This window comes from Papio anubis, chromosome 2, assembly GCF_008728515.1.
Source record: "Papio anubis isolate 15944 chromosome 2, Panubis1.0, whole genome shotgun sequence".
Lineage (NCBI taxonomy): Eukaryota > Metazoa > Chordata > Mammalia > Primates > Cercopithecidae > Papio > Papio anubis.
In genome coordinates, this window is record NC_044977.1 from 193,372,292 (window position 1) to 193,389,750 (window position 17,459).

The 17,459-nt window shown below is 43.4% G+C and overlaps 1 protein-coding gene across 11 annotated transcripts in view; it reads left to right on the forward strand.

Moving 5' to 3' along the window:
• Positions 1-6,711: 6,711 nt before the first annotated feature.
• LRCH3 (leucine rich repeats and calponin homology domain containing 3) overlaps positions 6,712-17,459 on the forward strand; it is a 111,092-nt gene continuing 100,344 nt past the window's right edge. For 7 of the 11 annotated variants that reach the window (XM_021933271.2, XM_009198820.4, XM_009198822.4 and 4 more), the window contains exon 1: positions 6,713-7,020. In XM_021933271.2, coding sequence (XP_021788963.1) covers positions 6,759-7,020 — 262 coding nt within the window. In that variant the 5' untranslated portion in view covers positions 6,713-6,758. Of the gene's footprint in view, positions 7,021-17,459 lie in introns of all 11 variants that reach the window. The other 4 variants (XM_009198817.4, XM_009198819.4, XM_009198818.4 and 1 more) reach the window with 1 other exon arrangement.

Genomic DNA, 17,459 nt, shown 5'->3' on the forward strand with positions numbered 1-17,459 from the left:
AAACCCTATCTTTACTAAAAATACAAACATCAGCCAGGTGTGGTGGCATGTGCCTGTGGTACCAGCTACTTAGGAGGCTGAGGCGGGAGAGTTGCTTGAACCCAGGAAGCAGAGATTGCAGTGAGCCGAGACCATGCCATTGCACTCCAGCCTGGGTGACAGTGAGACTCTGTCTCAAAAAAAGAAAAAGAAAAAGAAAAAAAGAATCCAATATACTTTGCAATGCAGAATACTGGATTACCGCTCCTTTTACATCTTAATAAAGTGAGTGCCAGTGTTTTTAAGAGTTGCGTGTGGCAGAGTTATTTTTTGAGCTCAGATCTTCTAATTCTTAATTGATAATAAACTGCTTCTGTGAATTGAACACCCACAGAAAATAGTGAAATGGTGTATGGTTTTCAAATACCTAAGAATTGGTAATAGCCATGTTTTAGCATTTTTAGCATGGTAAGTAAATATATTCTACCAGTGATGATTATACTTTATTACTTTGTTATTCAAGTTAGGTAGGCCTGTTAGAAAAGTCCAGTATTCCTAATCAGATACGCAGTTTTTAAAAGCAGGCATAAACTCTTCACCACAATTTTAATTACAGTTGTCCCTCAGTATACATGGGGGATTGGTTCCAGACCCTTGTATATACCCAACCCTGCACAATACTGAAGTCCACCTGTGTATACGAAAAGTTGGCCCACTGTGTACATGGATTTTGCATTCCAAGATTTTTTTTGGTTCAAAACAATTTGCTTGTGAGTAGAACCAAGTAATTCAAAGCCACGTTGTTCAAGGGGTCAGCTGTTTAAGACAATCATAAAATACTATGTCTGAGGAAACAAGCTTCAATCCTCAGTGGCTAGTTTTTATTAGAATAGGTGTGTATATCTAATTATTAATATTTTGCTGTTAATAGCTTTGTAATTCACACAAAATATACAGGCCCAGAGTAATTTTTGTTGATTTATTTTTACTACAAAGAGATTAGAGAAAAAATAACTCACTTGGCAGTAGAGAAAATGAATACCATATTGGTAATATTAAAGCAGAAAATAATTCATTTCTGATCAGTAGTGCTTTCAGTTTTCATCAGAATTATTTTTTTTTTCTTGCCACTGTGAAAAAGCAGTTAAGCATGTAAAGCTTCCTTTAGAGAGGGTTCTTTTTGGATAGATCAATTTGGAACTAGCTTCTTTTTTTAAAAAAATGATACTTGAATCAACAGCATTTACTACAAGAATTGTGGACTATGGTGGACCATTAATAGGGATTTAAAGGTTTACTTAGAACTTGTAGACTTCTGATATCTTTTATTTCCCTTCTCACTACAGTTTTATTTTATTTTATTTTTTGAGATGGAGTTTCGCTCTTGTTGCCCAGGTTGGAGTGCAATGGTGCGATCTCAGCTCACCCCAACCTCTGTCTCCTGGGTTCAAGCGATTCTCCTGCCTCAGCCTCCCGAGTGGCTGGGACTACAGGTGCCCACCACCACGACCTGTTAATTTTGCATTTTTAGTAGAGATGGGGTTTCTCCATGTTGGCCAGGCTGGTCTCAAACTCTGGACTTCAGGTGATCCGCCTGCCTGGGCCAAAGTGCTGGGATTACAGGCGGGAGCCACCGCACCCGGCCTACAGCTTTTCTACCTATGTTTAATAGGAAGCTTGATAACACAAGCAAATGTGATGCCATTCTGGGACTGAAATGTCTTCTTCTGAGTGTATTCAGATGAGGTGTACCAGTGTTTAAAGATTAGTTGGAAGCTATTCTCCTCGTGTGCATGTGTAATTTCTACTTACTCCATTTCCTTTTAATGAGAAAAGAATCATGTTGTCTGAATTTTCCTGTATAAAGTTGTTTTTTTTTTTTTTTTTTTTTGAGACGGAGTCTGGCTCTGTCGCCCAGGCTGGAGTGCAGTGGCTGGATCTCAGCTCACTGCAAGCTCCGCCTCCCGGGTTTGCGCCATTCTCCTGCCTCAGCCTCCCGAGTAGCTGGGACTACAGGCGCCCACCACCTCGCCCGGCTATTTTTTTGTATTTTTTAGTAGAGACGGGGTTTCACTGTGTTAGCCAGGATGGTCTCGATCTCCTGACCTCGTGATCCGCCCGTCTCGGCCTCCCAAAGTGCTGGGATTACAGGCTTGAGCCACCGCGCCCGGCCTAAAGTTTTAAAAAGTTAATTATTAGGACTTCTTTTTAAAGGAGTAAGCAATGGAAGGATCAAACATTTATTAAATATATTCAGCAAATATATAAATGTATTCAGCAAGGAAGAGAATGGGATTTACCTCAATCCTATTCATACTGCTTTGAGTTTATAAAAGTGGAGTTTTTTTATTTTTTGAGATGGAATCTTACTCTGTCACCCAGGCTGCAGTGCAGTGGCACGATCTCGGCTCACTGCAACTTCTGCCTCCCAGGATCCTCCCCGGGTTCAAGCGATTCTTGTCCCTCAGCCTCCTGAGTAGGTGGGATTACAAGCTTGAGCCATCACGCCCAACTAATTTTTGTTTTTAGTAGAAATGAGGTTTCACCATGTTGGCCAGGCTGGTCTCCTACCCTCAGGAGATCTGCCCACTTCAGCCTCCCAAAGTGCTGGGATTACAGGTGTGAGCCACTGTGCCTGCCCTAAAAGTGGAGTCTTTTTTTTTTTTGGAGACAGTCTTCCTGTGTTGCCCAGGCTGGGGTGCAGTAGTGATCCTTGGCTCACTGCAGCCTCTGCCACCTGGGTTCAAGCAATTCTCCTGTCTCAGCCACTCAAGTAGCTGGGATTAGAGGCACGTGCCACCACGCCCAGCTAATTTTTGTATTTTTAGTAGAGACGAGGTTTCACCATGTTGGCCAGACTGGTCTCAAACGCCTGACCTCAGGTGATCCACCCGCCTCTGACTCCCAAAGTGCTGGGATTACAGGCACGAGCCACGGAGCGCGGCCTAGAAGTGGGGTCTTAGAAGGAGTGGCCGTGATAAATTTCTAGTGAGTAGAAGAGGGAAGGGAGGACATAACCTTTGCATGGTATAATGTATCGCAGAGCTGGAAAGATTAAGATTTTAGTGAAACTTTTTGAATGAGTTAACTTTCAGTCTGTAAAATAAACAGGAAGAAGCTGGGAAGTACACTGTATCAATTGCTTACACTGAATAACCTGCGCTGCCTGTTTTTTCAGCTTCTGCTCCCAGACCACAGACCAGTGATGGAAGAAGTTACAGATCCCTATAAACCACTTTGCTCCTGGCCTTTGTGCCACTATCTTTCATCATTTCTTGTATTCATCAGTAGACTCTCTGGTGAACTCCCCACAAAGACTCCATTTCCATTTCCAGTATCTCTTTCTCATAAGACGCTGTCACCTACTTTGTGGAGATGATGGAGGGAGTAGGGTAAGAATTCCCTCATAGTCTACCCTTACTTTGCAGCTGAAGCCTCAAATCCTTAGAAGTTGCAACGTTAACTGCTCCTCTATCTTGCCTCCCATCCTTCCTTTACCTAGAACTTGTTCTCATATAATAGTATATATAACATCTTCAGTTCCCCCGTATGCGCAGGTGTTTCTTTTGGCTTTTAAATATCTACATTTCTTTTTTCTTTTTCTTCTTTGAGACAGAGTCTTGCTGTGTTGCCCAGGCTGGAGTGCAGTGGTGTGATCTCGGCTCACTGCAGCCTCCGCCTCCCGGGTTCAAGCACTTGTGCCTCAGCCTCCCGAGTAACTGGGGTTACAGGTGCCCGCCACCATGCCCAGCTAACTTTTATATTTTTAATAAAGACAGGGATCTACTGATTTAGGAACCCTGTTTTCCTTAAAAATTGTAATTTTTTTTTTTCCAAGATGGAGTTTCCCACTTGTTGCCCAGCTGAGTGCAATGGCACAATCTCGCCTCACCACAACCTCTGCCTCCTGGGTTCAAGTAATTCTCCTGCCTCAGCCTCACGAGTAGCTGGGACTACCGGCGCCCGCCACCACACCTGGCTAATTTTGTATTTTTAGTAGAGAGGGGGTTTCTCCATGTTGGTCAGGCTGGTCTCGAACTCCCAACCTCTGGTGATCCATCTACCTCGGCCTCCCAAAGTACTAGGATTACAGGTGTGAGCCACCCCACCTGATCCAAAAATTGTAATTCTTTTTTCTTTCCTCACAACCTCTCCTGTGTGTGTACGTAATCTATCTTTAGTTTCTGCTTTCCACTCTTTTACTATTTTTTAAAATTATTTTTCATTTTTAGAGATGGGATGTCATTCTCTCCTAGGCTAGAATGCAGTGACACAATCATAACTTGCTGCAGCCTCAACTCCTGGCCTCAAGCAAACCTGCCTCACCGTCCCAAGTAGCTGGGACTACAGTCAGGCACCACCACGCCCAGCTAATTTTTAAAAAAAATTTTAGAGACCAGGGGTGGGAGGTGGGGTGCCCTCACTGTGTTGCTCAGGCCTCTTGAACTCCTGGCCTCAAGCAATCCTCCCACCTTAGCCTCCCAAGTAGCTGGGATTATAGGCACAAGCAAGGGTTGACTAATTTTTTAACTCCTAAAAATATACTCAGTCCTAGGATAGCATAGAGTTTACTATATTAAGGACCTTAAAATCTTGTTGAATATTCAAACATTATAAGCTTGGTCAGTTCAGGGCTAGCATAGTATGTTGCTATTACAATGGATGTGTTCATACATGTAGATCGGAGGAATGAGGCCTGTTACAGAGAACTTGACAGAATTTAGTGTAGATGTAGAAGGTAATAAGCAATCGGATGACAATAGTGCATTTGAAAAGGTACATCTGGCAACTAATTCTACAGCATTGTAGCATTAGTATGGAATATGTGAATAGACAAATTAGTCATTGTAGTTGAAATCTCCCTGAAAACATAAATTAAAAACTGCCCTTAAATAGCTTAATATCTTTCGAATAACAATTTTAGGAAGCCCAGGATAACAAAAACCTATACATGCATCGGATAAATATTATTTGCTGGGGATGACAAATATGTCACCCACCATTGTGACCCATGCTCATAACATATTGATTATGTATCATGGAACTTGTTGCTGAAGTAACTAGAATGTGTTGAGAGTTTATAGAACAGCTCTCTGGGCAGCTGTTTTAACTATCAACTTTGGCACTGGGATTAAACATTTTTATACCTTCTAATATTTAGCAATTCATGCCAATTGAGGTGTCATTGAAGAGTTGGGGCTTGAATGAGAGGATCTCTCATCCTTATTTTTCTTTTGCTCTCTGACCCGAACTTTCTGATCTGTGGTCTTTATATCCTCCACATGTTACCACTATAAGTCGTATCTGGATGCGTTCATGCTGATCCATCTTCCAGTCTCACCTTCCAGTTTGTCCTACTTCATAATCCTTCAGGTTTAATTCAAAATTTATCCGTGATACAGTTTTCTCTGAACTCGTAAGTAAGCCCCATCACTCTTAGCCCTTTTTAAGGCTCATTCTCTAATTGGCCTGTCTGGGTTCCATAATTAGATTGTGCTCTTCCAGGAAAAAGATTGTATCTGACAGCCTCTTCTATTTCCATAGTAAATACTAGCTGATTGACTGTTGGTAAAGTTTACGTCATATAGCAGAAATGGCTTCTTCAGTAAAACAGACTGAAGAATGTGCTAGAGACTGGTTGCAGTATAAGTGAGGTCTAATTGGTTTTAAATGAAGCATTTTCCATTCTTTCATTACTTGAGTGGTTTCAATTTAGAGTATCTCTTCGGTTCTACCTTTAATTCCCACATTTAGATTATGGTCAGATCATTTTCTATTCTTCAGTTTTGGCTCCAGACCAACATTTTAGATTTTAATACTATTCTAATCTTGCTTTATCCAACAACAATAAAATCTTGCCAAAAGGACAAGTACTATTGAGGATGTTTCTTGTATTTTCATTAAGAAGAGCTATTTTATAAAAGGGATGGATGATATAAAGTATTTATATAACGTTTTTAATGAGAATTTTGAGCCCAATTAGCACATGTTTGTTTTCTCTCCAGCAACCATAGTTAAGTCCATCAAATCTCGACTTAGATCATCTGGTAATACAATGAAGTTGGGAAACGGTTTAGGTCGTATCTCAGAGGGTCCTCTCCTCTCACCATCCAAGTTTCTGCAGCAACAGTGTTAAGAAAGGATCCTGGCCGGGCGCGGTGGCTCACGCCTGTAATCCCAGCACTTTGGGAGGCAGAGGCGAGCGGATCACGAGGTCAGAAGTTCGAGACCAGCCTGGCCAACATGATGAAACCCCGGTCTCTACTAAAAATACAAAAAGTAGCCAGGCGAGGTGGCGGGCACCTGTAGTCCCAGCTACTCGGGAGACTGAGGCAGGAGAATCGCTTGAACCCGGGGAGCGGAGCTTGCAGTGAGCCGAGATCACGCCACTGCACTCTGGGTGACAGAGCGAGACTCCGTCTCAAAAAAAAAAAAAAACAAAAAAAAAACTTAATTTAATGCTTAGTCTAATCCTCCACTACTGAGGGAGCAAGGCGGAGAAGTTTTGATGCGGAGCGTTGTCTGGAAGATGTTCTTGTAGAGGCATTTTAGAAATGCCCCTGGGAGGGTAGAGTAGGGGCTGCTCCGGATTTGAGAGTCCGTTTTAATTCCCCTTGAAAAGCTCGCCATGTGGGCGGGGCAAGCGCCGGGCTGCGCCGGGGGCACCGCGGTGCTGCCCGTCACGGGAACCGGCGGGGTCCGGGAACCCCTTTCTCCGCCCACCCAGCGGTCCGGCCGCGCATGCGCCGAGCGGAGGGCCCAGTGTTGTCGGCTGGGAAATGGCGGCCGCGGGCTTGGTCGCGGTGGCCGCGGCGGCCGAGTACTCTGGCGCCGTAGCGTCGGGAGGCAGCCTCCCCGGTGTTCACTGCGGCCCAAGCTCCGGGGCAGGCCCCGGTTCTGGCCCGGGCTCGTGGAGCCGCTCTCTCGATCGAGCCCTGGAGGAGGCGGCGGTCACCGGGGTGCTGAGCCTGAGCGGCCGGAAACTGAGGGAGTTTCCCCGGGGAGCGGCCAACCACGACCTGACGGACACCACCCGGGCGGGTGAGCGGGGCGGGGGCGCCTCTGCCCGCGGGAGACCGGGCGCCGGGAGCCGCCCCGGCCGGGGGAGGCGGGTGCGGGGAGTTACGGGAGCTCGTCCTGTAGGCGCCGGGTCCGGACCCGGCTAACGGGGAGAAGCCGACGGCCCAGCCCTCCGGGCCTGCGCCAGCCCCGAGCCTGGGGAGAGGCGGCGGCATCTCGGGGAAGGGCGCCGGAGTGATTGATGGATGGTTTCTTAGTCTTTCTGAGGAAACCCAACTTCTGCCGCGGCGGAGGGTGGACGCGTGCCCCGCCCCGGTTCCTGCAGGCCCTTTCGGATTCGGGGTGCCGGATGGAGCTGCTCAGACGGGACCGGTAGCGCGAGCTCCTCAGAGATCCGAGCAGCAGGGCTGCCTGCGGGCGGGCTGCATTGTCCGGGGAGGGTCGGTCTCAGCCCTGGCGGTTTTCCGAAAGAAGTATTGGGGGTGTGTGTTTAAAGTGAACCCGAAAGAAGTGTTGGGGTGTGTGTTTGAACCCGAAAGAAGTGTTGCGGGGGTGTGTTGAAAGTGAACCCGAACGCTGGAACTTTTCTTCGCCTCCATCTAGTTGACTTACAAAATAAATATACTTGTAAAAATAGCCAGAACCCACCTTCCGACTCCCTTTAGTTTCCTCTCCCACTCCTCATGTCCTCCAAAATAAAAGTTGAAGAAAGCTCCTTAGAAAAGATAGTCTGACATATCTATGCTTGCTATTCCTTTTTAAAGCATTACTTCGTGTTATGTATGTTTTCGAAAACAGGAAAGAGGATAAGAAAGTAGGTATTATTTGGCTTTCTTAGTTGTAGGGAACAGTGTCTGGTGCCTGAGTTGTTGTTCATCATGTTTGCAGTGAGGGTCGTCACTGCTCACCGCAGCCTGCACCTCAGCCTCCCGAGTAGCTGGGACTACAGGCACGCGCCACCACGCCCAGCTAATTTTATGTGTGTATGTATGTGTATGTATATATATATATATATGTATATGTTTTTTGGTTTTTTTTGAGACGGTATCTTGCTCTTGTGGCCCAGGCTGGAGTGGAATGGCACAATCTCAGCTTATTGCAACCTCTGCCTCCCGGGCTCAGGTGATCCTCCCACCTCAGCTCCCCGAGTAGCTGGGACTACAGGCGCCCGCCACCATACCCGGCTAATTTTTGGATTTTTAGTAGAGACGGGATTTCACCATGTTGGCCACGCTGGTCTCGAACTCCTGACCTCAGGTGATTTCGCCTGCCTCGGCCTCCCAAAGTGTGGGATTACAGGCGTGAGCTACCGCGTCCAGTCAATTTTTTTTTTTTTTTTTTTTTGTAGAGATGGGGATTCGCTGTGTTGCCCAGGCTGGTCTCCAACTCCTGGGCTCAAGCTATCCTCTGGCCTCAACCTCACAAAAGGCTGGAATTACAGGCGTGAGCCACTGTGGCTGGCAATACTTGGTGTCTTATTTTATTTTAAAATCTTAGATTGAGCACGTTTTCTATGCTTTGCAGCCGTTAAAAGTTGATAAGTATTACATATGATTCACTCATTTTGGAAAAATAAACAGAACTGTTAAACTAAATCAAGAAGCTGTTTTTTCCAAAGAAACTTTTGCTATAGTTTAAAATAGAAGAAATTAAATGCCTGCTTATTTAATATCTTTTTGGAAACAGTTGAACTGAATATTTTTTAGTGAATTACATTAAAGTTTCTTGCTAAGGTAAATATGAGCAGCCACTTGCCTTTTGTGTGTGTTCTGGTAGACAGCATCTAAAATTATCATTCATACCCCAGATTTCCTGCTTCTGTTTAGGAGATGGCTATATGGTATAGTGATTTCATATTGGTGCGAGTCATTTCAGTGTTACTACATCAAGCCTGAAGCTAAACAACAAGTTGATTACAGGAGTCTATCTAGCTCATTATCTCACCTGCCTTTCAGTAGTTCTAGGAGCAACGTGTTGAGTCCTTAAGAAGTATTTTATTGACTAAGAAAATCCAAGTGCATTTATGGAGAATAATAAGTAATACCAAAGAGGTTTTTCCTTACTGTGCCCTGAGTTTTTAAGTATGGCGTTGCCCACACTTTAATAGTTTTCTATAGAAACCACATTTTTTAGTTGACTTTTTATCTGGTCAAAAAGTGCAAAAAAGAAAAAGATTACAAGGTATTTTATAACCTATTAGACTAGATTCATTTCTAACATGTAGTAATCGCTTATGAAATATAAAAAATATTTGGCAGACCTTGGTCATTACCCAGTCTCTGAATTGTTTTAAACATAATGCTGATGACGTCATTTATTGAGTATTCACTATTTGTGATTCATTGTGTTAGATATTTTGAAATATATTGCCTTGTTAAAGGCACACAACAATTTGTGGATTAAATATCATCCCCACTTTACATGTGAGGGATCACCTAGAGAAAGTCATATGGCTATTATCACTACACGGTATCAGTGGTAGAATTTTGGCCCAGGTTGTAGCTATTATCACTCCACGGTATCAGTGGTAGAATTTTGGCCCAGGTTGTAGCTATTATCACTCTACAGTATCAGTGGTAGAATTTTGGCCCAGGTTGTAGCTATTATCACTCTACGGTATCAGTGGTAGAATTTTGACCCAGGTTATAGCTATTACCACTGCACGGTATCAGTGGTAGAATTTTGGCCCGGATTATAGCTATTATCACTATATAGTATCAGTGGCAGAATTTTGGCCCAGGTTGTAGCTATTATCACTACGGTATCAGTGGTAGAATTTTGGCCCAGGTTATAGCTATTACCACTGCACGGTATCAGTGGTAGAATTTTGGCCCAGGTTGTAGCTATTATTACTCTACGGTATCAGTGGTAGAATTTTGGCCCAGGTTGTATATCACTCTGACGCAACAGTGGTAGAATTTTGACCCAGGTTATAGCTATTACCACTGCACGGTATCAGTGGTAGAATTTTGGCCCGGATTATAGCTATTATCACTATATAGTATCAGTGGCAGAATTTTGGCCCAGGTTGTAGCTATATTATCACTTCACGGCATTCAGTGGTAGAATTTTACCGATTATGTTTTTTTTTTCATTATCACTATAGTATCAGTGGCAGAATTTTGGCCCAGGTTGTAGCTATTATCACTCTATGGTATCAGTGGTAGAATTTTGGCCCGGATTATAGCTATTATCACTATATAGTATCAGTGGCAGAATTTTGGCCCAGGTTCGTCTAACTCTGTTCTTTCCACTGTACCGTGCAGCCTCTTCATGTAGAAATAGGTATTGCTGTTCCTGTTTTTACAGATGGTGGAAACCAGCATTTAGAGATATTCAATAATTTGCTCAAAGATCTGTGGCTAAAGGACAGAGGAGGGGGTATTAGCCATGATTTTACTCTAGTTTGAGGTGACTCCAAAAGCCATAGTCTGTTTTTATGGCAGGTACTTTGATTAATTCGGGACCAACTTATGGTAGTTATTAGGTAGCTTAGACCTTATAGAAAATTTAAAGCCAAGTAAAATTAGTTGAATGCTAATATATAAAAGTTGCCTCACGTACTGTTCCCTCATAATGTATAGCGGGTACATGGTAGAGCTGTTGTCCTTCGAATTCATATCCTAGGGAACAGCATATATAACCCATATTTATAATTAGACATGATTTTGAATTTATTGGGAACGTTTTCTTGAGACTTTCTGTGCTGTTTATTTTAAAAGGTTAATCTGGCCGGGTCCGGTGGCTCTCGCCTATAATCCCAGCACTTTGGGAGGCCAAGGCGGGCGGATCACCTGAGATCGGAAGTTCCAGACCAGTCTGGCCAACATGGTGAAACCCGGTCTCTACTAAAAATACAAAAATTAGCCAGGTATGATGGCGGGTGCTTGTAATCCCAGCTGCGTGAGAGGCACAAGACTCACTTGAACCCAGGAGGCGGAGGTTGCAGTGAGCTGAGATTGTGCCACTGCGCTCCAGCCTGGGCGACAGAGTAAGTGCTATCTAAAAAAAAAAAAAAAGAAAAATGAAAAAGGTTAATCTTTTGGAAAAGGGGAATATTTATTTGGGAATGGGTGACTTGATACAGTGGACAAGAAATCACAGAAGACTTCTTGAAGCAGAAAGGATATAACTTGGATTTGGGCAAGCAGAAACAAGAAGGAAAGCCATTGTAGGCAGTGGTGGACAGCATGCAAAAAATGTCAGAGTATAAGGGACATCAGTTAATTTTGCCAGGCCATCATTCAATCCCTTCTGGTAACAGGACTCCCATTTTCCCAGGGAACCACCCTCTCAGTTAAGTGAACGCCACCCTGACATATGGTATGCCAGTGACTCAGGCCCAGCTCATGATCAGTCAGTCTACAGTCCATTGCTCTGGCCGTAGTGATTGTTCAAAAGTGGGCACATTTTGCAATGAGCACAGATAAATAACTGAATTTTTTGTTGAACTGTTGAGAAAGAGGCATGCTTTGAGTCCTGGGGTTGCTGAGAGAATAGGATGTGAGCCTGGAAGTTACCAATAAGTGGAAAGCAGAGCCAAAAGATGGAGACAGTGAGACCAAGTTCTGATGGCAGTGTTTGTACCTTTGGGTCAGCCGCCATGCTTAAAGTCAGTGCTATCTCTGTACTTTCAGATTATGTGAGCTAGTAAATTCTCCTTTCTGCTTAAGGTGAGTAAAAATGTTTTTGTTTTTGAGACAGAGTCTTGCTCTGTCACCCAGGCTGGGGTGCAGTGGCGTGATCTCGGCTCACTGCAAATTCTGCCTCCCAGGTTCAAGCGATTCTCCTGCCTCCGCCTCCTGAGTAGCTGGGATTACAGGCACCTGCCACCACGCCTGGCTAATTTTTATATATATAGTAGAGACAGGGTTTCACCATATTGGCCAGGCTGGTCTCGATCTCCTGACCCTGTGATCCGCCCGCCTCGGCCTCCCAAAGTGCTGGGATTATAGACGTGAGCCATCGCACCCGGCCAGAATTTTTTGATGATAAAAAGGTCCTGACTAATACAGTGAAACCGCTCATCATGATACTGTGATGAGACCAATTTGGTCCAAATAAATTATTGGATTAGCGAATATAAGAGCTGCCTTTCACATATGAGGAAGCTAGATAGCCGATAGGTTTAGAGACAGGTCAGCATTCATTCAACAGACATTTCTTGACTAAAGGATTTTGGCAGTTATCAGTGTACAAAGAGGACCAAGACATCCCCTGCCCTGAAAGCACTCAAGGGATCTAATGGGGAGACAGACAGGTGGAAGGATTGTTTGAATTGTATAATAGCTAAACTTTTATGTTTTATGCTGGGTAATTAGAGGAAACAAACATGAGGCCTTATGAATATTTTTAAATCTAGTAATCTGGTTGGGTAGCTGCATAGTAGAAAGCTGTGAGGGCACGAAATCCTGGTACACTGAGATTATACTGGTAAATGAAAATGTACAAATGCTGACTGAATTTATTTAAGAAATAAAGGATAGAAGGAGTCCAAGATAACTTTAAACTGTAAGACTAGAAAGATAGTAATGCTATTGCTTATAATAGTAGCTGACATTTATTGAGGTCTTAACATATTCCAGGTATTGTGCTAAGCTCTGTGTGTGTGTGTGTATATATATATATTATATATAAAACATGAACAAAAACAACCATAGTGAGTTTTTGACCCCATTTTACATGTGAGAAAATTGAGGGTCAGGAGATTAATTTGATCAAGGTCTCACAGCTAATAAGTGACAGAACTAGGATTCAATTTCTGATGCATTTGACCCTAAAACTTGTGTTATTGATCAATAATTATAATGACAAGTTAGGTTCGTATAATTTCTTTGGTTTGCCCAATATCTTTGAAGGCTTGGTAGCACATCTAGTGAATCATGTGGGACAAATAGAAACTAGAGTTTTAGAATGTAGAGTGAGACTTTGGGAGGTTGAGGTGGGTGGATCACGAGGGCAGGAGTTCAAGACCAGCCTGGCCAACATGGTGAGACCCTGTCTCTACTAAAAAATACAAAAAATTAGCTGGGCATGGTGGCACATGCCTGTAATCCCAGCACTTTGGGAGGCCGAGGTGGGATCACCCAAGGTCTGGAGCTCAAAACCAGCCTGGCTAACATGGTGAAACCCCTTCTCTACTAAAAATACACAAAATTAGCCGGGTGTGGTGGTGCACGCCTATAATCCCAGCTACTTGGGAGGCTGAGGCAGGAGGATTGCTTGAACCCTGGAGGTGGAGGTTGCGGTGAGCCAAGATCACACCATTGCACTCCAGCCTGGGCAACAAGAGCAAAACTCCGTCTCAAAAAAAAAAAAAAAAAAAAAATGTAGAGTGAGGTTAAGACTGTGGAATAAATTCAAGAGAGTCATAGTGAGAGTTTATAAGATTCTTGGAGGAAGGACGTAGAGTATGGAAAAGGTAGGCACTGCCAACTCAGGGAGATACCAGCATTTTAAAAGGTGGAAAGAGGAGTCAGTCTGGGAAAAAACAAAAACAGAAAAAAGATTCAGTAACTAGGCCTGTACTAGAATTCACAGAATCCTAAAACTAGGCCAGGCGCAGTGGCTCACACCTGTAATCCCAGCACTTTGGGAGGCTGAGGCAGGTGGATCACCTGAGGTCAGGGGTTCGAGACCAGTCTGCCCAACACGGTGAAACCCCGTCTCTACTAAAAATACAAAAATTAGCTGGTTGCCGTTGGCGGGCATATAATCCCAGCTACTCAGCAGACAGGCAGGGGAATTGCTTGCGCTGGGGAGGCGGAGGTTGCAGTGAGCCGAGATGGTGCCTCTGCACTCTAGCCTGGGCAACAGAGCTAGACTCTGTTTCAAAAAGAAAGGAAAAGAAAAATCCTAAAACCAGAAGGAACCATAGTGACCTTCTGAGTTATTTCACAAATGAGAAGCAATCTGAAGCTGGGTGCAGTGGCTCACGCCTGTAATCCTAGCACTTTAACACTTTGGAAGGCTGAAGCAGGTGGATTGCTCGAGCCCAGGGGTTGGAGATCAGCCTAGGCAACGTTGCAAACCTCATCTCTTAAAAAAAAATACGAAAATTAGTTTTGGTGGAATGCACCTGTAGTCGCAGCTACCTGGGAAGCTGAGGTGGGAGACTGAGTCTGCAGTGAGTGGAGATGGCGCCACTGCTCTCCAGTGTGGGCAACAGAGTGAGACTCTGTCTCAAAAAATAAATAAATAAAAATAAGAGAGAAGCAATCTCAGATTAAATGATATTCTTAAGGTTATATAGTGAGGTGATACTGTTTTACAGAAGGCAAATAAGAGTCATAGCTGAAGCTTGAAGAAAACTTGAATGAAATACAGAAAACAAGAAACCAAAGACTCAACATTGCGGTAAAGCCTACAGGTGAGAGCAGGATGCTATGGGGAGGTGGACTAAGGTTACACACACAAAAAGGAAACAAATTGACATGCAGCAGGTGAACCAAAGTAACGCAGTGTTATTGGAGCTATGAGAAAATTTTCAAGAAATTAATACTTTCTAGGTAAGAAGGATGAGGACTGCTAAAATGCCGTTTAATTTTCCAAGGCGGCAGTCCGTAACTCACAAAATTATGGTTTCATTAGTCTTGGAAATACGGACTAGAGTACCAGGTCTTAATTTGAGATTGTGTTTTTTCTTGGATCGTTGTTTATGTCTATTTTGTAACAATCGCAGTATATGCACTATGAATTTTTCTAGAACTGTGCTGTCTAGTATGGTAACAACTAGCCGTAAGTGGTTATTAAAATAGAAATGTAAAACTCGATTCTTCATTTGCAGTAGCCACATTTCGAGTGCTCACTAGCCACATATGTCATTTTGGACAGTACCTTGGACCCACCTCCTGTCTGTCATGTTGGACAGCACAGATAATAGAACTTTCTCATCACTGCTGGAAGTTATGTTGGATAGTATGTTAGACTCCCCTGGGATTGTTTTTAAAAGGGAGGGGGAGGTAGTAGGATGGTTTCTTTAGGGGAGGCAAGAAGATGAACCATAGATGACCATCAGACCAGTGTTGAGAGTAGGGGAGTGGCAGCAGTGTTGGGGCCAAGGATTTCCCAGGTTCCAGTTCCTTTTACAGTGGCTGTATTTGGGAGCTGGATGGTTAACGTTACTTCATATTATAACATCAAGTATGACTTTAAGTGGTATGGTTGTATACATGTTTCTCATTCTTTGCAGTTCATTTGTGAAATATCCCAGTTGTGCTTGGGAAAAATGTATGGTCAATGTGGTAATTCACACAAAGGAATATTATTTTGAATTCCTGAAGCAGCCGGCAATATCAAATGAGGTGCGACTAATTTTAGAATCAAACTAGTCCTAAAAATTTAAAGCATTTCCCTATTCACTTTTAACTTTCTTCTTTCTTTTCACAATTTCTAAATTTTTGTTTGAAGGAAGTCTTAAACCTTGGATTTTAACTTACTTCTTATTTAAAGACTGGATAATAGATTTTCCCATTAAAAACAGGTTTTTGACTAGGTGCGGTGGCTCATGCCTGTAATCCCAGCAATTTGTGAGGTCGAGGTGGGTGGATCACCTGAGGTCAGGAGTTTGAGACCACCCTGTCCAACATGGCGAAACCCCATCTCTACTAAAAATACAAAAATTAGCCAGCTGTGGTGACGCGTGCCTGTAATCCCAGCCTCAGCTACTCGGGAGGCTGAGGCAGAATTGCTTAACCCGGGAGGCAGAGGTTGCAGTGAGCTGAGATCGCATTACCGCACTCCAGCCTGGGTGACAGAGTAAGACTCCATTAAAACAAACAAACAAACAAAAAGAACAAACAGGCTGGGTGCAGTGGCTCATGCCTGTAATCCCAGCACTTTGGGAGGCCGAAGCGGGTGGATCCTGAGGTCAGGAGTTCAAGACGAGCCTGGCCATGATGGTGAAACCCGTTTCTACTAAAACTACCAAAAAAAAAAAAAAAAATTAGCCAGGTGTGCTGGCAGGTGTTTGTAAACTCACCTACTCGGGAGGCTGAGGCAGGAGAATCACTTGAACCCTGGTGGTGGAGGTTGCAGTGAGCTGAGATCATGCTGATCACCGCACTATACTCCGCTCCAGCCTGGGCGACAGAGTGAGACTCTGTCTCAAAAAAACAAAAAAACCCCACAGTTTTTAAAAAATGATTTTCATATCATACAGAGTGGGAAGGTAAGCCACACTCTTCTTAAGATTTCCAATAAATGCAACAGATTATATCCAGAATATTTATAGAATTTCTACAAACAAGAAAAAGACAACCCAGTAGAAAACTGAGAAAACACTTGAACTAGTACTTTACTAAAGAGGAATTCCAAATGGCCAATAAATATTTGAAAAGGTGCTCAACCTCATCAGTAATCAAGAGAATAGAAAATAAAACCACAGTGGGTACTATAAAAGTTGATGATTCCAAGTACTGGAAAGAACGTGGAGCAGTGGAGACTCACACGATGCTGTGGGAGCTTGTGGGAGTGTGAACTGGTGCCTCAACTTTGAAAATGTTTAGGAACGATCCAGGAAGGTTTAACAGACATATAATACATATAAATACATATATTTATACATATTCTGTGACCCAGAAATTCCACTCTGAGATATATCCCTCAGAGACAGTTGTGTGTATGTATACCAGGATATATAGCAGGTATATGACTGTCCATAGCATTATTCGTATTTGACAAAATAGAAACAACTTAAGTGATGATCACCAGTAGAATGGATAAATCAATTGTGTGGCAGTGAATGAGCTGGCCGGGTGTGGTGGCTCACGCCTGTAATCCCAGCACTTTGGGAGGCTGAGGCGGGTGGATCACAAGGTCAGGAGTTCGAGACCAGCCTGACCAACATGGTGAAACCCCATCTCTACTAAAAATACAAAAGGTTATCCGGGCGTGGTGGCAGACGCCTGTAATTTTAGCTACTCGGGAGGCTGAGGCAGGAGAATCGCTTGAACCTGGGAGGCGGAGGTTGCAATGAGCTGAGATCACACCACAGCACTCCAGCCTGGGTGACAGAGTGAGACTCCATCTCAAAAAAAAAAAAAAAAAAAAAAAGACAAGAAAATGAATGAGCTATAACTATATGCAATTGCAGGAATGAACCTTAGAAACATAATGTCAAGAAAGTGAAGTGTGAAGCATAATATATATAGTACAAATATATTTAGTAAAGTTCAAAAACAAAAAAATATGTAAGTGCTAAAAGTACGAAGAAAAGGAAATAATTACCATAAAAATCAGGACGATGGTTCCCTCTAGGGGAGGAGCAAAAGGCTGTGATTAAGAAAGGGGGCTTTGTGTTGGGAGTCAGGGATGTATTTCTGAAGTATTGGAAATACTCTGTTTCATGACCTTGGTGGTGATTATATGGTTGTTCATGTTTTACTTTTTAAAAATTGAATTGTACGTTTATGATTTATTCACTTTTCATTTATGTTCTACTTTTGTTGAGGGTAACTTCC